This window comes from Trachurus trachurus, assembly GCF_905171665.1.
Source record: "Trachurus trachurus genome assembly, chromosome: 4".
Taxonomy (NCBI): Eukaryota; Metazoa; Chordata; class Actinopteri; order Carangiformes; family Carangidae; genus Trachurus; species Trachurus trachurus.
Window position 1 is genome coordinate 9,009,711 of NC_139898.1, and position 22,279 is coordinate 9,031,989.

Sequence of the window (22,279 nt, forward strand, 5' to 3'; positions counted from 1 at the left end):
AATGGCCCAGTTTTAACCAGCTGACACAGCAAATTGTATGGCATTCAAAGCAGTACTGATATTTAAAAAATGATGTATCACTATAAAATTCCTGTTGTTGGGTTGTTGTCTACCCACCACCAAGTTTGTTGCTACACAACACCCACACGCTGCTATTTCTGCAGAGATACTGAGTCTGATCACAAACCATCTCTCGAGGTTTTACTGTAAGAGGTTTATGTGGACGTGAAGATCCCTCTAATGGTTATCACTGTTACTACTGATACTTTAACATTTTTTTCTCCTCTCCCCTCTTCTTCCTCCCTGCTCTGTCTCGCCATCTCTCCTCCTCATCTCTCCTCCACTCACTGGCCAGATATCCTCCTGCTCCTCTGCTGGCCACACTCGCACGCTCGTCTCTTCAATTCACATCAACGTTGCATTTGCATTGCACTTTGCCTTTGGATACAGTATTGGATTTTTTGCAGCGCTTGCTGTGTGCTCGCGGTTCCTCGGAGACCAAAGTAAAGGATGGTCAGTCAGCAGAAGTATTGGGAAGCCTTTATTTTTTCGCTGCCAACCTTTTAATCGCTCTGGGGCGAAATAAACCTCGCTGACACTGAAATTAGTCCACGTCTCTCTCTCCTTTTTTTCCTCCTTTTTCCTTCCCTCTTTCTCTTTTTCCAATATGCAATTATTGTGCGCGGATGGAGGCGGCTTCCTTCAGAATTGATGCCAATTACTGAAAAGTGCAATCTGCGTGTGAGGTTATCTGCGGAGCGGGAAGAAGTTTGACTGCGCAGCGTCTTGTGTGGTAAGCTTTGGCAACTGCGGCTCAGCGCCTGTGCAGCAGAGCGTTGTTATAGGCCAGTGTAATGTGTGAGATGTAGTAGGACGTGTGGGCATTGGTGGAGAATAGGCTAGTGTGTGTGCCCGAGGTCTGCTGCTGCTGCCGCCGCCGCTGCTGCTGCTGCTGCTGCTGTTGCTGTTGTGTGGAGAAGACCTGCACCGGGTAGAGAGTCTCAGAGAACCGCGGGCGGTGGTGATGAAAGTCAGAGGAACAGAGGTATTCACACTCTCCATCCCACTGGAGGAGAATCAGGCGGCTTGTGTAGGGATGAGAGTGAGAGCACGAGTGAGTCGTGAATGAGGGGGATGCAGTGCGGGGTTGCGTTCAGATTTTTTTTTACTGTATGTTAAGAGTCCAGCTGTGGTGCAGAAAGGATTGCGGGTTTACAGTTGTGCTGTAGATGTACAGTAGGCGATATAGGCACAGCACAGGTATACTGTATGTCACGTTCAGCTTTGACGGAATAGCCTATTCAGTGGTGGGGAAATCGAGCAGAGCTCAGCCTGTGTCGGTGTCAGAAGTGATCAACTTACTGGGGAGGTTCATTAGTGAAATTGAAGAGAGGGGGTCTTGCAGTGAGATGGGTGGGCTATAGGAGGGAGTCCAACAAAGAGAGAGGGGACATACTGCGAGTGTGATCAAAGAGGTGGGAACTTAGCACTTTGCATCATCAGCTCTTTTTTTCCCCCAACATCTGCAGATCCTACAGATGTTGCTCAGTTATTGTGATTAAGCAAGGAAATTGCAACTCTGCACACATTTGTGTCCAGGGCTGCATTTTTGTGACTGAGACAGAATTCCCCCTTCTTTTTATTTAGTAAGAAAAAACATTTATGTACCTGATCCAAATGTATTGCTTTCATTGAGTGCAGTTTTGAGCTGATTGCATTATCCCTATACAATACTGTGTTATGATGACAAATACAGCATGTGTTATTTGATGTTTAGTTTGCACACTGTGACTGCTGGGACAGTAAGAAATAATCATAAAAACAAAAGTGTTTTCTTTTGAGATCTGAACAGTCAGCAGTGCTTGTGTGACAGTTAATGTAGTTTTAAGAGCGAGGGTATTGTGTTTCAGGAATGGGCGATGGAATGTGCTACAGCTTTGCAATGAGACGTCTGTGGGTCTGTATCTTGCTTGTGAGCATCACCTGCCGTCTGAGGTAAGGAACTGACTCCTGTGACTTTCCAGTCCATTATTATAGAGACACATTTTGAATAATTCACCTCTTAGTGAATAGATTTTTTGCTGGAATGATCAGAATTTAAACTCTGAATAAGATATGATGGAAATAAGCCAGGTTGACCTTGGTGGTGTTAGGTCAACACTTATTTTTGAGAGTTTTGTCTGTTTCTAATTTCTTTAAAATGCTTCTATATCCAGTCTCTCTCAGGACGTAACTGGAACTCCCAAAGAGGCCGAATTAAATGACAACATCACCATCTTCACACGCATCCTGGATGGACTGCTGGATGGTTATGACAACAGACTCCGCCCTGGACTGGGAGGTAAGCCCACTGAGTATAGAAACTTCAACACTCCTGTCACTGAGGTAATTAATGCAGTTACACATATGCAAGGTGAGAACTGATTACGCCGTTATGAAATGTCTTGGGGGATTTCTCTTTGCTAACTAATGCAGAACGCTCTGCCCTTAAACGAAAGAAAAATGTGTTGTTTAGCGTCTGTATTGATATCTCTGCGTGAACGATTACAGCCTCTCAGTCCACACTGAGAACAAAGCTCTGCACTGCAACATTCATTCCCTGCTTATTCCATACAAAGAAAATGTGTCTGTGTTCATGTGTTCATCGTTTTCAGACCTCCACTAAATATGATTTAATGGCACTATGAACACACGCTGAAGCTCATAGGTGTGACCTTGAGAAAGCCTTTATTGCTTTCATCTAACAGCAGCTCCATTGTTCTCAGTGGACAAAGGCCAATGTAGACGAGAACTGAAAACTTCACAGCTTGAAAAAGAAATGGAAAGACACCGATTCTGCTCAATACAATAAGAGGATAAAATGTACATTTTACATTATGCTCTGTAATTTTGGTGTTACGTGTGAAAAAGGCATGGATAGATAAACATTTTTTTTGAATTATGCATATCTTTCAGATACATACTGTATGCATAATTCAACATTACAAACTCAATTTATACATATGTGTGTGTAATGCAACCTTTAGTTAGGTTGTAGGCAGGTACTTAGTACAAAGTAAGTACTTCATGTATTGAGTATCATTAACTAATATTCAATACTCCTTTGACGGACCACTAGAGGTCACCACAGTCAATTCTTTACAAATTATATACAGCACAGGGGTTTCAATATTATACTGAATAATTTCACCGCTTGACCAGAATTAGTGATTTGTTTTCTTCATCCATTCATATCTGTCATGGCTGGATGAGAAACACGCTGTGGTCATAAATTAGAGCAGGAACACATTTCTCTGTTTTATATCTGGATATATATGAACCCAGCTGTTACTCTCACTGAGATTTTCACTTTTAAAATCTGAATGAGGAGAATGCTTCTTTTCTTCTTGATAGTTTCAGATACCTCATTATTTCTTTGTTTCAATTTTTTAAAAAGCTGATTCATCTGTAAACATTTGAATATTTAAATGTTAAATTCTTGAAATACAATTTTATTTTTTTAAATAAACTTAATCAAAGACTTAATAATACAGAAGTAGCAGGACTAGTACAGTAATATGGAGCTTCAACAAAGGAATTACTGCATCAGCAGCGTGTACCATGGGGCTGATGCAGTGTCAGTGGTAACAAAGTGCAGAGCTTGGTGCAGCTTCCAGATAGTGTTTAATGAAAGGATTAAAGTATTGAAATCTGAACCTTGAAGTCGTGTTGTGTTAAACATTGCAGCTTTCACATTTCTAACAATCAGCTTCTTAAAGGTAAGGGAGGAGATCTTTTTCTGGAGCATTTTTTTAATGTATAACTTGAAATCCTCTTCACACCCCGATTGCATCCAATTAATTAAATGCTTTCTCACAAAAATTAAAAATGTCAGTCACCTGTGTGGTACGGACAATCCTGTAACTGCCATCTGCCCCTCCCTCCCCGCTCTGCGCATACCCCTCTTTGTGCTTTAATTCTCTGTATTTTTTTTCTTTCCCCTTGTTCTTCTTTCTGTATGTAAAGCGTCTTTGGGTCTTTGAAAAGCGTTATATAAATGAATTATTATTATTATTAATTGCGTGCTTGCTCAGAGTCTCCAATAATTTACAACACGCCTGAGCGAAAGTTTATGCTAGCTTGCTAAATTCAACGAGACATTTGTAGCAACGTTATGGCAGAAAAGAACAAGCATTGCGCGCTCCTGTGCTCTGGAGGCGTGGCTTCGGAGAGAAGTCTGAAGAAAGGGGCTTGGACTTTTGAATTGTGTATTTTCAAAATGTAGCCTGCTCAATCTTTTTTTGCCAGGATCTCCTACTCTACCTTTAACTGACACAACCCCCATCCTCAGCAACATGGGACTATAGCCTAACTGAAACTCATCACATCCAACCTTTACTAACTCACCCAAAGTTTGACCTCTTATTGACAAGTCAAATTTAGTCACCAATCACAAATCACCAAACTGATACATGTATTATGTCAGTGTGGTACAATGTGTGTAGCCCCCTTCAGTGGTCTGTGTTGTAATTTTGTGTGATGTCATAGGAAGCGTGAGACCTGCAAGTCAAAATAAAAAACTATCATAAAGGCTCACTGTGCTTCCTCTCTCACGTTGTCTTCACAGAAAAGGTGACAGAGATTAAAACCAACATCTTTGTCACAAGTTTTGGTCCAGTGTCTGACACTGAAATGGTGAGAAAAGTCTTCTGTTCTTTCTTTTCTTTTTTTTCAATATATACTAAAATAGATCAAATCATTTGATGTCATTTTAAATATTTCATCAAAATCCCTCTGCTGACGTTGTGTAATTTTACTCTACAGGAATACACCATTGACGTGTTCTTCCGCCAAAGTTGGAAAGATGAGCGCCTTTGCTTTAAAGGCCCGATGGAGATGCTTCCCCTGAATAATCTCCTGGCCAGTAACATCTGGACCCCCGACACCTTCTTCCTCAACGGGAAGAAATCCATTGCCCACAATATGACTACACCTAACAAGCTGCTGCGGCTAAAAGATGATGGGACTCTTCTCTATACCATGAGGTAAGCTCCCCTAAAGTTGACCTTTAATCCTGCCTCAGACTACAGTAGGCTAAACGCTCCTGCTCCAATCAGCTTTTCAGATAAAACATTGAGTCATCAGACCTGGCCACTGCTGTTTATAAATGTTGTATAATCCAATTAGAGCTGGAGAGATGACTAAGACCTCCATCAGTCTGTAATAGTTCTTTTCGAAAAGACCCCTACTGCACTAATACAGCCCACACACTCATACTACAGTACATGTCTCAGTGGTGCATTGATGCGTCATCATGTTGTCCTCACACTGTATACTGGAGGTCAGCGGAACTTGAAATGTTTGCTTTGACCCAGCGCTCTGACACAGGGAACTGAAGGTTTCACTCCTCCTCCTCCTCCTCACGCTGCAATCCTCTGCCATTGACCATGTCACCACAATCGCAGAAACCTTTGCTTTGACAGGAAAACAGCGTAAACCTAACAGTATTCTGCTCACCGCCGCTCCAGCACTCAGTCACAGTCCCATTTCACATTTTGTGACCTTTTTAAATGAAATATAATCATATGAGCTGCTATGGACCAATGTAAAGTGCATATTGTCTGCAGGATCTGTAACCTGAAGTCATTTATTTTCTTGCAGTTAAAGCGTCATTGTTAGTGTTTGTATGGTTTATGGATGCTTCAATACTATAGAGAAAAATATCATATTCTAGATAGAATCATCATCTCATTTACATCCACTCAGTTCAGTGCTGTGTCATCATCTTATGAGGACAATAAATCCCCCAAATCAAATATTAACAAAGGAAGTCAGAGGAAATGGGCATGGCTGCATGTCAAGGAATGACTATTGATCCACTGACTTTACAACTGCTACAGATCTACAGTACATTTGTGAACACTACAAGCCATTACAAATGGGTCCACGATGGGCTGCGTTAATGCGTTTGTGTTCTGGGAACGAGGTTATTAGAGAAACATTTTATGCATGCATTACTCCTCTACATTGTTGGTTGTTCACAGAACGAGTAGAGCGCCGTGCCTGAGTTAGTGTACCATGAAAATATCTCTCTGAGGAAACACTGAGTTTTGAGCCAAGCAGTGCAGGCCTCATAGTATATGTTAGACTGCACAACAGATGACAATCATGTCCTCTTCATCTGAAGCATTTACATGGACGGTTGTGATTTGCTTTGTTTGTGCTATAGGGTAATTCATTTGCCTGCATTGCCTGCACTTATTGGTCATTATTATTAAGAATCAGTGAACTGTAATGAAAATACATTTTGTAATCTTATCCCAAATAAATTCTCTGATAAATATAATATCTGATACTGTATAACTTTGATAAATAGATCATTCTTTCTGTATAAGATGACAGAAAGTTGTTAAAAAAAAAACGTCCTGTAATTTCCCACAGCTAATCAGATTTAGTTCAGATTGCTCATTTTGTTTAATCAGCAATTCAAAACATAATTGCTCTTAGTTGACATGTTGTGAAGCTGAGAAAATCAGCAAATTCTTACTGTACATATAGGGACAAATGAACTGATCAATAGTCAAGTAGTTTTTGCAGCTCTAATGCAGGTGAGACATCAATCATGTTCATGTTTAAAGAATCTGGATAAATATCAGCAGGACACCTCTGCAATACAGAGTAGAAAGACAGTGCATTTTCCCTTTTAAGCTTTATAAAAGAGTCCACAAGGGGGCGATGTGTGACGTAAAACAGACCCATCACATCAGCCAGTCAGCAAAGACTATGTAATGTCTTGTACTATAACACACATTCAGTCGAGACTCATCAGTCTGTTCTATTCTAGTTTTCACTCCCAAATGAATCTCACTCGTGTGGTTGTGGTTTAATTGATGACCAAAACAGCTGAGACAGTAGATGTGGTCAGTTTGAATTATGTATGTATTTGCATTGTATCACTATATATCACATTGTAGTTGTAACCTATAAGTTCTTAATGGCATGATCTAAGTAAGTGATCATTGAGAAGCCTTTTTAGCTTCTTTGTTCACATTGTCACATATAAGCTAGTTATAGTTCCTTGTTGAAACTCTTTGACATTTAAATTGAGTAAGACATTGAAACCAAATAGTTCTTTATGGTAGCACTATTTCAATAAATTCCATTTTCTCTCATAATGAAACAATGAGTATCCTCTGATCCGAGCTCCTCAAATGATGAGGATTACCTGCTGTTCTTTCTTACACATCACCAGACACAAAATAACTTTTAGTATTTGTTTGGCAAATAAAACAAGACACTGATTACACTAAGTGATGGACATTTTTCTTTTACAGGTTTTCAACATTTAAAAAAAGGACTAATTGAGAAAAACATTCAGTATATTAATCAATAATAGAAACATGAATCAGTTGCAGCCCTGATCCTGGAATCAGTCTAACATGTTTGGTACCCTGGGATCCTGAATAAAATCTGAAATAAAGATCCATTGTTTTGAATTTGAACTTGAATTTGGCTGAACAGCTTGAACTTAGAATAACTGAGCCATCCGCCAGCTTGTGCTGATGCCAAGGTGTTTGTAATCTCCAACAATGCACCATGCACCATTCTGTATGACAATCAACAGCCTATACCATCTCTCCCCCTCCGCCTTCATCTACACATTCATCTGTTATGTGCCATGAGATAACATGTGGTGTAATTTGATGCCAAACTAATAAAATGCAAGTGAATTGAACTTGTGTGCTGAATATAAATCTGCATATTACTTGAAAATAAGATGTCAGATAAATACAGTGGACTAAAATGTAGAATATTTGTAGTGGGAGTACAATTAGACAATAGCAGGAAATTGAAACGATCAATAACAGTCAACATGCTGAGTTAGTATTACTTAGTGTTTTGGTGTGACATTGTGGAGTAGACAATGTCATGTTCCCATTTTGCAGTGGATAATTGTGTTGATTTTCAGGGCAATCATGACAGCACTAACTACTATTACAAGTGTGGCCAGCAGAGGGCAGCATTAGATCAGGTTCACTGTCTCAGTGGGCAGTGGCTCACACTTAAACCCAAAACATGGGTATATGTTTTCCATTTAATTTCCAATAGAGCTTCATTCATTCTTCATTATAACTCCAAACGCAGGTGTCAGCCACACTGCACAGAATTATCCTCAGTTTTCTATTTTTTATTTTTTTTTTTACACAAAATGACATCATTTCTTCCCATATAGACACCATCATGGGTCCCTCTGGTGGCTCAATTGATTATTGCTATGTGCTGGGAAAAGATACATTTCACTGAGCGATCAATAATCTTAAGAGTCACTAATGAAGACAAACTGTGATTTTCATTGGTTAATGGTTTTATACAGAATTTAGCAGCACCAAAGTGAAACATATTATTTATCATTAAGGATTGTGTTAATTTGCAAAAATGGCGATGATGATGATGATCACACAGTCAATTTATTTCCTGACTCTGGATTCTTTCAGACTGACTATATCAGCAGAGTGCCCGATGCAACTGGAGGATTTCCCCATGGACGCCCATGCTTGTCCCCTTAAATTTGGAAGCTGTGAGTAAAAATGCCTCTAAGCAAAATGCACACAGTGAATAATGAGATTAAATAATGCAGGAAAAGTTATAGTATAAATATTTAATGTCTGCAACTGCAACCTTGACATCAGTGACATATGAACGAAACCTGTCTGAGGTCACCAGTGAGAAAAGCAGCATGCGGGTTTGACACAGCTGCAGTTTCAGTGTCTTTCTAAATGCTGGGGACATAGGGATGGATGTACCTCGGTGTGTTTGACAGCCCATGTCCCTCAGGTGCAAAGCTATTGTTGTGGCAGTGCAGGAGATAGCCATGTAGACACTGACACACTGCTCCTGATTAAGCCATTAATCATCATGTCAGGGCTGCTCCCCTGCATCCTTCACTGCCTCTGCTACATTTAATGGGAAATATTTGAAACACACTCTAGAAACAGCTACAGTAGGCTATGAACACACACACAGAGACACTCCAACCTTGCATGAACCACCAAGGTAAGATTTAAAAATCCAGCAACTCACACAGCTAAACCACTGCGCCCAGCCTTCCCCGTGCCTTACTTACTTATTTACTTACTTACTGTGTAAGCTAGTTAGGCTGCCTCACACAGCTCCAGTGGTACACAAATATCTTGGGAGCTCCTGTCTTGTAATCTTAAGATTAGCGTTTGAGGTCTTCCCTGCTACTGACGTATGAAGGGTTAGCTCAGGCCTGGTCTCAGAGGCAGAGCAGGCTGCGTGCCCTGTGTCATGGCATTTAGCCGCTCCCACACCTGCTTCGGTCACCTCAACCCCAAGCTGAGACTTGTGTGGATGGGGATAATCAGAACAACCACCCATGGCAACATTGTACTTGACACCACACTAACTGTGTCAATTGACTTGTCTGGGAGCCCAGAAAGTCAAAACCTGCTTGAAATAATTAAATAAGCAAAGTTTAGTTACAGAAGTCTTTTCCTGGTATCCTGTAGATATCCTGAGGCAATTGTATGCAACAAAACAGCCAGGGGAGGAAACAAAAAACTCTGAATGTATTTTCATCTATCAAGTTATGTGCACATTTTCAGTTTATAAATCAACCAAAGCATCAAAGTGCGTCCCTTAAAACATAAAATCCTCTCTCGCTCTTTCTCTCTTTCACACTTGTTATTTGATGCTTTTAACTTCAATTGGGCATTGAACAACAAGTCTCAGTCAGGTTCATCACTTTTTAGTTTCTCCTGGAAGCACATCTGTCATGCTGTGTGAATTTGCAGCACAAGTGAAATTGTTGAAGATGTTTTCTGAATTCCCTGCACGTTTGTGTTTTTGCACGTGTCTTCTTAAGGTGCAGTGCTTTGAGCTGTCATGGCCACTGTAAAATCCTGTTCAAATTCATTCAGCATTTGAATAGAAACATCATCCTGGCAAGTTTTAGAACACCTCATTATTTCCCATTGTCATTCACATGTCCATGACTCAATGTCTCTGCGTCTCTGAGTAAAAAGGGATCATTGAATCTTTTCAACCAAATTTAAACTAAATGTTTGACTCATGCTGCAGCCAAACACACTTGTGAAAGGGAACCAAATTTTGTTCAGAAAGTTCCTCCTACAGTACACTGTTGCAGACATTCACACAAATGCGATGCATGTGCAGCTTGTTTTGCTTTCACCTTCTGTCCACTTTAATTCCAGAGCAGCTCCTCAGGGTTTAAACCAGGAGACCGTGCTGCTATTCATCATGTGAAGTCAGTGTCTGGTTCTGTTCCTCTAATGTTTTGGCTTATTATCTTGCTGTAGCCTTTTTCTCACCACACTGACAACAAAATTCAGTGCTACTTACTGCATCATAGTATGTGCTAATGCAAAATGCAACCTTTTTTTTCTTACAGTGGCCAAATTAATTTTCATTTCATTTTTTATTTATTTATTTATTTTTTGAATATTGTAGTGTTATTTGGTACATGTGATAACATAATATAGAAATGTAAATAGCAAAAATATAATATTAACAATTAAAAACAATAATAATCTAGCCGTAGAAAAAGCAAGAACATGACTAGAATATTATATTCATGTATCTCACACAAAAAGGGAGCCGATAAACTGTGTGAGAAGATTATCTTATATTTCCATCGAAAATGGAGGTGATACGTTGGTCAACGAAGAATAAAAAGTACTTTAAAACAACTTTGAAAACCATATATGACAGTAAACATACCGCCCATGGATGGTTATAAGTTACAGTGGTAAAGTATATCCTGTTTTCCCCGACTCCATTAACCCTAGATAATCCTTTGACCTAATGGACAGCACTCACCCTGGGGCTCAAGGCTTTCAAAGCTCCAGCAGACCTGCCCTTTGCCATTGTGTTAATCACCTCTCAAGGACTGAAACCCACTATGTATCTGTCTCGCTCTTTGCCTCATGATTCTTCTACTGCAGCTCAAAACAGTCTGTAATATAATTGCCCTACAATTCAAACATGACATGATAGTTATGGGCTGCTACTGTCACGACACATATTTAGGTCTGAGTAAGTCTTGAGATTGGAGGATTTTCAAATTTCAACTTTTTTAGATTTTAAAAATGTGGAAAATTACAAAATTGTGACTGATTTACTGAGTCAAGATACAACATACAAGAGTTAAATTATTTCAGATTGGGGGTTCCACAGACTTAAAGTGGTGAGTCTGATCAAAAGCCTGTTCAGTTGCCCTTAAGTGTGGGACCAGCACTGTGCAGGTGTTTCATGTAGTTGTCTTTTTTAATCCCTGGTACTTTGACATCTGGTGCCATTTTGGTTGATACTGTACATGTCTGTTCACTCAATGGTTTTTCATCAACTGTCTCTTTACTGTAGCTGTGCATGCTGCTTCCAAACTTGCAGCCACTTAATCCCTATAAACCTCTCCATTTTGTCTGTCTACATTTTTTTTCTCATTACCAAATTCACTTTATCAATTATTTTCTTTCTTGCCAAGTATTACACGAAAAGGTCAATACCTATCTCATGTCCCAGGACACTTAGCTTAGCAGTGGGAAGTTAGCTTGGCTCTGTTCAAAGGTAACTGAATCTACCTACTGTATTAGTGTCTGTAAAGTTAATTAATTAACTGATTGGTTGTTAAATCCACTCAAAAGCAGATGTTTAGCCAACTGTTTGCCCTGCCTCTACTCTTTCACCTGTCGCTAACATTACCCCTCTGTTGGAGTGTCATACTATACTTTATGGTCCATTTGTAGGAAGGTTTCTTTTGCTGTTCTGTTCTTGCTTTTGTTTAAAAAAAAAAAAACTACAACAACAAATCCTGATGCTGCATTCCTGCAGGTCACAATTCCTAGCTGAGAATAATAGCTTGCATCTCACAAATGGAGAGCAGAAGCCCGCCCCACACATCTACAAATGACCTGAAATGCAAACAGACAGCAAAATGAGACGATTGAGATTGTCTCCCTTTCCCTTTCTCTTTTTTGGGGACCACAGCTTGGTGCTTATTAAAGTGTGTCCCATGTTCACATTTGTGCAAGTAACCCACTGTTTTTGTTCTCTTATGCCAACCTATACAGTATGTCTTCTTTTTCACTTATTGATGGACAGAAAAAATGGGCAGGGATGTAAGGCATGTGTCATCATTCTCAACAGCTGGAGTAAAGGCAGCTTTAACTACAGTATAGTCACTGAGAAGTATTGTCAAATGTCCTGTGGTGGAAAAGTAGAAAGGGCACACAGCAGGAGAAACACTTGAAATGTCTTTAAATTCATAAGTGCCAGTAAATCACTACTATACAAGGATCAGACCTTTTATCATCCCTCATCCTCCTAAATATCAAGAAGTGATATCTGTCTTTATCAACATAGACATCATCAACCCCCTCATTAACATATTTACATTTTGCTTTAAATCCTCATTAGCATCAACATATAGCAATCAGTACACTAACTACACCAACTAAAAGGTCACATGAATAGAAACCTATTTGTCTGAAAACTATTGTATCCTCATTTTTTGTTTACTTTAGGAGTTTTGAAAAAGTTACAATGGACATCGATAGTGACTATAAGAACTGATCAAATATTCATTCAACTGTAACATAAATTGAAGCTGTCTATAAAAATTGTTCAAGTTTACTCTAAAAATTAAAGGCATTTCTCAGAAAGTGATGAGACTAAGGATGTAACGGCTGGCACAAGAGAGATTAATGACTCCATTTGCATTAACATCATTAATTTGCCTGTACATTTTCATCTACTACCATAAATAATTGTTAAATGTAACACATAACAAAAGATTCATATTACTCTCATGCCTGTGCTCTAATCATGAAGTGAGAGCCATCATCTTAGCTGCTCAGAAATTACAGTACAGTATGTTAGCTAAGCATAAAGACTACAAATGGGGCTTTAAATAATGTACTTGATTTCCTTTACTTAGGTAATCATTATTTTATATTGATAATTTGAAAAAGTTAAAAACACAAAATTGCAAAATGTCCAGAATGCAGTATTTACACATACTATAACATGGAAGCCTCAGTGTTCGATTACATGAGCTTAAAGTTCATTTTTTAATATGTTACTTTTAAAGCAATGAATAGCTAAGCCATTACATAATGTGTCTTTTATCTTCCTATGTACAAAGTGCAGCTTTCTGAAGCATCCAATGTACACAAAATCAATGAATTAATTTCAAGTGAAGGAATACATTCTAAGTGATGTTTTTTTTCGTTCAGATTTTCTCATACAACCTGTTATAGTATTATATATACATAGTATTCTGTGCTCCTAAGAACATAACAAATTGAACTGCTCTTGTAACACCGTTGTACAAAGACATGTTTGAGACAATGTGGAGTGTCTTTGAGACGATAATCCATAGACTGGTTGACTGGGTCAATCTAAATTGCTTTGAAGTCTTCTAACACCACAGTTGCTGGATTAATGCAATACTGTCAGATTGGACGCTGCACTGCAGTACATTTGAGAGAGAGAAATGCACACACACGCACACACACACACACACACACACACACACACACACACACACACACACACACACACACATACACAGATTTAGTTGTAGTAGAGTGAGTGAGTGAGTGAGTGAGTGAGTGAGTGAGTGAGTGAGTGAGTGAGTGAGTGAGTGAGTGAGTGTATTTGGATTTTGCAGGACTGGCTGGTTTCCTATTGAGCGTGTTTGTAATACATCGGCACATGACAGAGACAAACAGAATCACAGCTGACAGTGAACTGGCAGCTAGAAAACGACCTATACAAAGCTAACTAGCTAAACCCTGTGAGCAAACAGAGGATGCGTCAAACTGTGCCAAACCTTCACACATAAAATCATACCATTAGTAACATCTGTGTATTGTGATACACTCAAACTGATTACATCAGTTCCAAACACGAGCTCTTAACAGTGACACCAAGTTAATCTCTGTGTAATGAAGCAAAGTGGGTGAAAGGTCAAGTGTTGTATTACAGCCTGTCCACATGTCTTAGCTAGCAACATCTGAAAACATGTGGAAGAGGATGAATAACAACAACATGGAAACAGTATCTGTGTCGCTTGGCAAATTTTGCTGTAATAGGACAATTTCTAATCAGGGGAAACATTTAGTGATTTGGTTTCTGAGAAGACATTTACTGTAATGTCACATTTGTTACATTTTCATCTGATTTACTTTATAGGCCATTATCCATAAACCATCTGAGTGGAGTTTAACATCTCCTCTCTCAGATTTCAGATAAACACTCAGAGAAACCAAATTCTTGAAGACTTGGTGTGGGTGGGCGGAGCTTAAGACATGGCTGAGAGCAATGACTGCTTTGTTGTGACATCACAAAGTTACAGAAGTCCTGACTGCTGGTTTTAAGGCTCAGTTTCTGAATACAGACTGTGAGCGTTTATCTATGGACTGAGGCTTTGATGTTTCTGCAGTACTGTACTAATATTGAACATAGATATGTGATCAAAGAATACATGGTCATCTACTTACCTACTGTAATTACCTTTAATATATATATTGTGTTGGCAAGGCTGAAAGTACTGTATATCAGTTACAGAGTAGAGGTAGTATCAGCTTCAGTACCTTGTACTGTTTGGTCAACAAATGAACTGATCATACATACAAATGTCGCAACATCTGATACAGCTGATGTCATGCCATGTAGTGTAGTTTACTGTATGTTGAACTCATGCTGGGCTGCATTTTTGGTCTCTGTGTCAGTTCTGTGTGGCCAATGAGCTCTCTCAGCTTTACAGGTTCTCTTTCATATTTTTCCAATGTGAGCAAAGAAGAACACAGTGCCATGATAATTGATTTGGAATCTTTTATGATATCAAAGTTTAGAGGGGGAGACAACCTTCACCTAAACTAATCACTCATCACAGCAAATGCAACTCTGACATGATTGCATTCACATAACATGATTTTTTATCAAACTCATCTTTGTCTGAGAGGAAGCGGCAACAAAAGCTCACAGTGAACATGAAAATAATACACTGAACATGCACTAAGGCTGTAGGGCATTAACTTTGACATCCAATATTCCCCTCAAATCAGAAGCAATCTGTGTTTTACTTTAGTCGATGCAAAACACAGATAAAGGAAAAAATGTAAATATTAATTTCCTGCCCCTCAATTAATCATTACATTGATTTATCAGTCTGGTAAATCAGTAAAACATGGCTAATTTTATCTATTTATCTAAATCAGAAATAGGAGAGAAAATGTGGGATTGGTGCATCCCTTATCTTATTTTAAATCTGTATTTTGTACTTTTTAACACCTGCTGTGCCAGAAACATCAGATTTAAATATCTATCTGTTTTTTTCTTATTGTCTGTCTCTGGTTCTCTCCTTGTCAAACCCATTGTGTCTGACTGTAAATCAGCTGTTAACATAGGATTAACAAAGGTGTAACTCTGCACCCCTTTCAGACACCCCCTGAGGTCATGAGATAAATTAGAGACTGAAATCAAAATGTAAACAAATTGTGTTATTGTCTCATTTTATCTTCTCTCGTATCTCTCTGTCTTGTTTACTTAGATGCGTATCCAGTCTCAGAAGTTGTCTACACGTGGACTCAGGGAGCAGCCAAGTCAGTGGTGGTGGCAGAGGAAGGCTCCCGGCTAAACCAGTACCATCTGATTGGTCAGACTGCAGGGACAGAGGACATCTACACCAGTCGAGGTACGGTGGAGAGGGATTGAACTGCCCTCAGACTCCGGATGACCAGGCCTGGGATTACAGATGATTTATCTCTCCGTATCATACGCACGGCCATTTACATCTCAGCTCCAGTTTATGTTCCTGTGCCCTGACATCCTCCTACACCACAACACCGGTCACATAGGTTACAGTAGCTCCGGGCGCCATCGCGGATGTTAAGCCCCGGCCTCCACCCTATTGTTCAGCCTGGCGTTATTACAGCGTGCACCATCAAAAGATGTTGTGAGAAGAAAATGTTTTCAAATCAAGCTGGATAGAGACAATGAATGAATCACAAGGATTTGAGAATGCCTCCCACACATAGCCAGCTGTCTCTGGGGCTGCCAAGAGAGGATAGCTGGGGGTGGGAGGGAGAAAGGGGGGCAAAAAAAATCACTTATCCATGGTCTGAGCCATTGGGTCTGTAGGGTTAATCCGTGCGCAGGCCCATCAGTTGTGCTTTTACTGAGTGACGTCACAGCTCAGGGATTGGCTGCTGCGGCGACGACACGTGGTGGGGTGTAGGTGGGGGGGCGCAAGCGGCATCTGCTTAATTCTGTTATGTAAAGAAGTATGATAATACATTTCTATGCTTGTCGGAAATGAGTTTTATCACAGGGAAGGTATTCCTATAGCTGCACTGTATGGATGCCGACAGTGGCTTTAGCTGGATAATGTATTGTTTACTGTTCAGTCGATGCAGCTGGAGAAAAGCCAACCGTGCCCATGCTGGTGGGACACTGACTCCAAACGCTTAACAAGTTCAGATTAACACACAGGTTGCTGCGTTTATTTTCTGTAACTCTTTCCCCACCCCGCAGCGCTCAGACCAGAGGGACGACACACAGAGCCGGCATGGCTTTAATTAGCATTGCTAATCTGAGGTACAAACCCTCTTTAACAAGCCAAGAATAGCTCAGCAAAGTGCTCACACTGGTAGGAGGTGACCTTTGACCTGACAGGTTAAGCCGAAGAGGATGAAAATATAGACACGCAAATTGAATTGATGAAAGGCAAACCTTGTAATTTCATTGCATTACACGCACCAGCGCTTTCAGATCAAAATAGAAAGAGGCGAAGCTCAACAGATGGTTTCAATCTGTACTTACCAGTTGACCAACATAGCTGCATTGTTCTCCGCTATGAATGGCAGTTCCCCATAGGCACTCCAAAAACCAATCAATAAAATCCACCACAACCGCATTTTTTTACACCTTGGAGATTCCCATCCACTTCCAAGTTCCGGCAGGCGGTCAGATCAGAGTGAGGTTCGCCCGGTCGTGCCACCACAGAGCAGGGCTGCTGGCTGCTAGTCCTCGGAGCAAAGGCAACACAGGTGTCCTTTTCTTTAAGGACATGTTGCATGTCGCCACATCGCACAGACAGTCCAAACTTTTCCTCCGGTCCCTCTCAACCACCCTCCGCTTCAGTCATCTGTGCACCTGCTGTAATCACCACTGATCCAGGTCTGTGTTAGTGCTGGAGCTCAGGCAAGTCAAGGATGTATGTCCCCAATCAAGTGTGGCCCGGCCTGACAGAATGGGATGGACTGTCTATTGCACACACACACACACACACGCACATACAGATACACACACACACACACACACACACACACACACACACTCACACACATAGAAAGAGAGAGAGGGAGAGACAGTGGGAGAGTGAGGGAGAGCGAGAGAGATATACAGGATGCAGATTGTGACAAGGGATTAGTGAGACAGAAAAATCCGATTTTGCCAGGAGAAAGCAGCAGTCATCTGTGGATTTTCTATAGTTTATCAGACTCCATGGCTCGACAGGATTTTTGAGAAAAAAAAAATCCTTCAAATGCAATCTTCAGTTGGTTAGTAGGATATGATGATTTCCCCACCAGCCTGTTTTTCAATAATTTAGCTCACACTTTCACATTTTGAGCCCTAGTCTGGCCCAGAGGTTGTCGAGCAAAGTTTATTTGTAGAGCCTTTAATCACAGCTACAGTCTGGAAGGACCATGCACACCACAACACACCCGCTGACTGATGGAAAAGAAAACAACATATTCATAAAAAGAGATTTTGAATGGCGACAAGCACAAGACACATTATTAAAAAAAGGATTGTGACGACTGTGAGACGTCTCAGAGAGGAATCCCTCTGTTAAAATGCCAAGAAGATAACTGGGTTACTATCAAGTCATGTCAGTGTTGGTCATAGAGAGGGCTACTGTGGAACATCTATGACCATTGACCTACTCTGGTACAATCCAACATCAGTCGCACCCCAACATGAGAAAACATTCCAGAAACTGTGACGTTAGTTGTTGTTTTGTAAGTGATGAGTTATGTCTGAATATTACACAGGTGAATTAGAGATACCAGTACCAAACTGAGAACTTTAGGTTGTTTTTCTAACTTTTTTATCTTAGATAAATATCTAGCTTTGTCTTATTTCTTCTTTTTTTTGTATTTTTCAGCTCAGAAACACAGAAAAATTAAAGAAAGAAAGCAAAATAAAACCTACTATCTGGCGAACATCAACCAGACTCTGCTGGTGAACACAGTGGAGCATTTATCTGCTGAGGAGGAGTCAGGTGTTGTCCTCAGAGGCCGGTACAGAGCTGAAACAAGAGTGAATATTAGATTTGGATTTATAATCAGGACAGAAATATATCTCCAAATGAACACTAATATTCCTCTCTGCTGGATGTGTAAATAAGCAGCTGTCTGCTAACATGTTATCCATGCCTGAATAAAGGTGATGTTGGTGTGGTGTTCGCAGTGTGTTGCGCTGCCCCAAGTGGCCAAGATTTGATGCAGGTTCAAGTAGAAGTATGTTATTCAAGCAAGAGGGTCAACAGGAGTGTGATGCTGTGTGGTTGATATGATTTTAACCGCACAGGTACAATTACATTATAATTACTTTTCCTATAGGTTACTCAGTTGACAGCTGAGTAAAATCAAATGTATCAGTGATTGTTTGATTGTATTTGCTATGGCAGGATTGTTTCTAAATGAAAATGTTTTTCATCAGATACTATTTCCTCTAGTTTTACTGTATATTACAATTTAGAAAAATTAAATCTAAGACACCCCCCGTTCCCTCTGCTCTGCTGCTTTCTCCAGGTCAATACACCGTGATGATGGCTCACTTTTACCTGAAGAGGAAGATCGGCTACTTTGTCATCCAGACCTACATGCCATGCTTCATGACTGTGATTCTGTCCCAGGTTTCTTTTTGGCTCAACAGGGAGTCTGTGCCCGCGCGGACTGTGTTTGGTGAGTTTGGAAAGACACACACAGACACAGCGACCAGTGAAATTACTTCAGATTTGGTGCATGATTTTACATCTCATTGGTATGGCAATATTTGTGAGTCTGTGTAAGAATATACCTGATTACTTAAACATCAGTTACTTGTATACAGTACATGCATAAAACAGAGAAGCCAAGAAGCCACTGCAGCAGGTATACATAACCTGATCTGCTTTGAAACGTGCCCTGCTTTTACTACAATTTAATCCATCGGAATAACAACAGATTCCTGAGTCTGGTTAGTACAACTGACCCAGTTTGCTCAACCCCCAGGTGTGACCACAGTGCTCACCATGACCACTCTCAGCATCAGTGCCCGAAACTCGCTGCCTAAGGTGGCTTATGCTACGGCCATGGACTGGTTCATCGCAGTCTGCTACGCCTTCGTCTTCTCTGCCCTCATTGAATTTGCTACAGTCAATTATTTCACCAAGAGGAGCTGGGCCTGGGATGGAAAAAAGGCAATGGAGGCCCAACAACCCAAGGTATGTACTGTAATATGTGCCAAAAGGCCGGTCTCTTCATTCTCTTAAGGTCCCCACATTGATGGTTAGCAATTGTATTTGTGTAGCTGCATTTTCACTGTTTGCAGGAGACGTCCCTCATTAAAGTTAGAAAGCATCAGCCATAGTCGTCTTAGGGAGTGCCAAACTGTGGTTTTAAAGTGTTTCTACTATCTACAGTATCTTTGGAGCAGACCAGAAATTAAACCACTTTCATTTCAACCACAGTTGACATATTATGGCCCTTTAAAGATGATATGACTCACATTGGCAAAGTTATTTATACATAACATTGATGTTTTATTTTGGAGTTGTGTGGCATGATCTAGAGATTGCATTGCAAAGCAGAAATAGATGGATGAAAGACCTGTTGATGTCATATTCACATCATACCAACAAAATTATGTAAAACTGACACCTGGATCTCAATATAATTCATATAGGCTATATGAATTTGTTTTTTAAATCATTTTAGCATACTGTATGCATATGGAGACAAAGGCATAACACAGAAATTAATGTAGAAAAAAGTCTATGTAGAGAGATAGAGTACTTTTACAGAGTACATCGCAGTACTTGTGCAGTAGAGTGGGGGTATCTGGCAAAACTTCACCACCAAACTTGAAAGACTTGCAAGTAAGAAAAACAACTTCACCGACGTCAGGGCCTCACTCACGCCACACATCCAGGCTGTTACCTGCATAAGAACCATATCACCCTCCTTTTGGCTCCTGGTATGCCCCACTAATAACCAGCTGCTCTTGTCTCTGAACTGCTGCAGACAGTGAGAACTGATGAGAACCATCAGAGTAAAGAAAACAAAAAAAAGGTGAAATGCTTCACTACTGTATGTTCATGAGCTGGTTACTGGTGTTACATAGCAAGTTCCTCGGGTTTATCAGAGGTTTGTCATTGTAAACAGCTGTTTGCTGCCACTAGAGGTGAGGTTGATGAGAGTGGAGAGACATATTCAAAACATTAGTGTTGCCGGCTATAAAACAATGAGTTAAAAAAAAAAAGCTAACCAGCCCCATAGAGCTGAGGAGCTAGAGATTCTTTGTGGACCCTATATATACTAACCCTAACCCTAACCTTGAGGTGTAAAGGAGAAGCCAAGGAGGAGTATTGTCCCAGCTGGACTGAGAAACCTAGAGAGATAAGAGTAGAACCATTTCAGAACAGCTCCCTTAATTCCCACACAATATTCTAAGCATGCCAATAGGATACTGTGGTCCGCCGTATCAAATGCTGCTGTCTGCAAGTTCCTGGATAAATTCCTTGTTAAATTGCGGGGGGTAATAGATCAATGTGAACAGGATGGCGTATTAAAGTTAACTTTTAAGTATTAATTTATTAACTTTTAAGCTGGTAGATGGACTTTAAAACAGATGCTGTTCCACCATCGTGGCCAGTGAGCTAAAATACATACAGTCAGGAGGGAGCAGCTCACAGAACTGGAATGACTCACCAGCTCGAACCCACATCTCTGTCAGAAATAAAAAGTCCAATTCCCATGACCTCATTTAGTATACCAAGTCTTGTTCGCTAAGGATCTACAGTTAAAAAGAGCCAAGCGAAGGGTCATCTTCTCAGGAGTCTGTATGGAGTGGGGATGAAGCTGCCGGAGATTCCCAAGCTCTACCCCGAGGTTGACATGTTAATATCAACCGTCAGGGCTTCCTGTACATTTGTGATGTCACAACAAAGCAGTTACCACCTGCACCCACCATTCAACATTGCAGGATTTTATTTCTCTGAGTGTTTTACCTGAAATCTGCTCTTTTATTGGATCACAGAAAACAGTAAGCCAATCAGGAGACCCTCCGTTAACAGCCTGATAACAAATCCACTCCACATGCCCGTTTTCCCTCCTCCACTCTATCACTCTCTCCTCTGTGCTGCTTTGTCCTAATGAAAGAGTGGTGGTGTGGGAAGTAAGGGAAAGAGTAATGGAGTGAAAAAGTCCATGTAACACATAACAATGAAGAAAGACACAAATTAGTCGAGACGTAGAAGTTAAAAAATGGTGGATCAATAAATTCATGGCTCAGGCTGCCAGTGCTGTGGCACAGTGCCAGTTCATTATTGCCCAAGGACATTGATCCTCGTTTTCAACCTTCAATGGCCATCTCGTTTTGTTCTCTTTGTGTTATTGTGTGTGGTGTGTGTGTTAACGAATGTTCAGTGAATATGCAGCCCCATTTTTTGGCCAGAGTTGTGTATACGCATGCCTAATCGATGCATTTTTTTTCTTCTCTGCAGAAAAAAGACCCTTTGGCTCTGTCTAAAAAGCCAAACAACACCTGTTCAGCCGGTGTCAATTACACAACCAACCTTACAAAGGACACATCTATCTCCACCATTTCAAATAGCACAGCTGTTCAGCTCAAACCATCTGAAACCAAGGCCCCAGACCCCAAAAAGACTTACAACAGCGTGAGCAAGATTGATAAGATGTCCCGGATAGTGTTCCCAGTGCTGTTTGGGACCTTCAACCTGGTGTACTGGGCCACGTATCTCAATAGGGAACCAGTGATCAAAGGAGCTGTGTAAAGCTCTGTGATGAGAGTTCATCCTCCTGGCAACCACTTCAGGATTTGATAACTGGAACGCAATCAAAAACAATGCCAAGCACTTAGTCCTTGTATCATAAATGTGTTTTTTTAGGTCACTGGGTTACATTGCATGTCTATCGCTTCAGGAAAATGTTGCCATGTTTGCCTTGAGTTTGTACATGTAGGATTA

The 22,279-nt window shown here is 40.4% G+C and overlaps 3 protein-coding genes across 3 annotated transcripts in view; 2 read left to right on the plus strand and 1 right to left on the minus strand.

Moving 5' to 3' along the window:
- Positions 1 to 16,940, minus strand: part of gabrb3 (gamma-aminobutyric acid type A receptor subunit beta3) — a gene marked incomplete at both ends in the record, with an annotated part of 45,938 nt that extends 28,998 nt beyond the window's left edge. Inside the window, one exon of the mRNA XM_083970441.1 lies at positions 16,846 to 16,940. Coding sequence (XP_083826567.1) covers positions 16,846 to 16,940 — 95 coding nt within the window. The remainder of the gene's footprint in view (positions 1 to 16,845) is intronic.
- On the plus strand, positions 1,913 to 22,087 carry gabra5 (gamma-aminobutyric acid type A receptor subunit alpha5; the record flags this gene model as incomplete). The annotated part of the gene is made up of 9 exons (XM_083970443.1): positions 1,913 to 1,995; positions 2,217 to 2,341; positions 4,607 to 4,674; positions 4,804 to 5,024; positions 8,475 to 8,557; positions 15,575 to 15,718; positions 18,843 to 18,995; positions 19,305 to 19,516; positions 21,797 to 22,087. 9 exons carry the CDS (start codon positions 1,913 to 1,915, stop codon positions 22,085 to 22,087), a joined length of 1,380 nt encoding a protein of 459 aa, XP_083826569.1.
- Positions 2,293 to 22,279, plus strand: part of gabrg3 (gamma-aminobutyric acid type A receptor subunit gamma3) — a gene marked incomplete at its 3' end in the record, with an annotated part of 79,574 nt that continues 59,587 nt past the window's right edge. Inside the window, exon 1 of the mRNA XM_083970444.1 lies at positions 2,293 to 2,341. The remainder of the gene's footprint in view (positions 2,342 to 22,279) is intronic.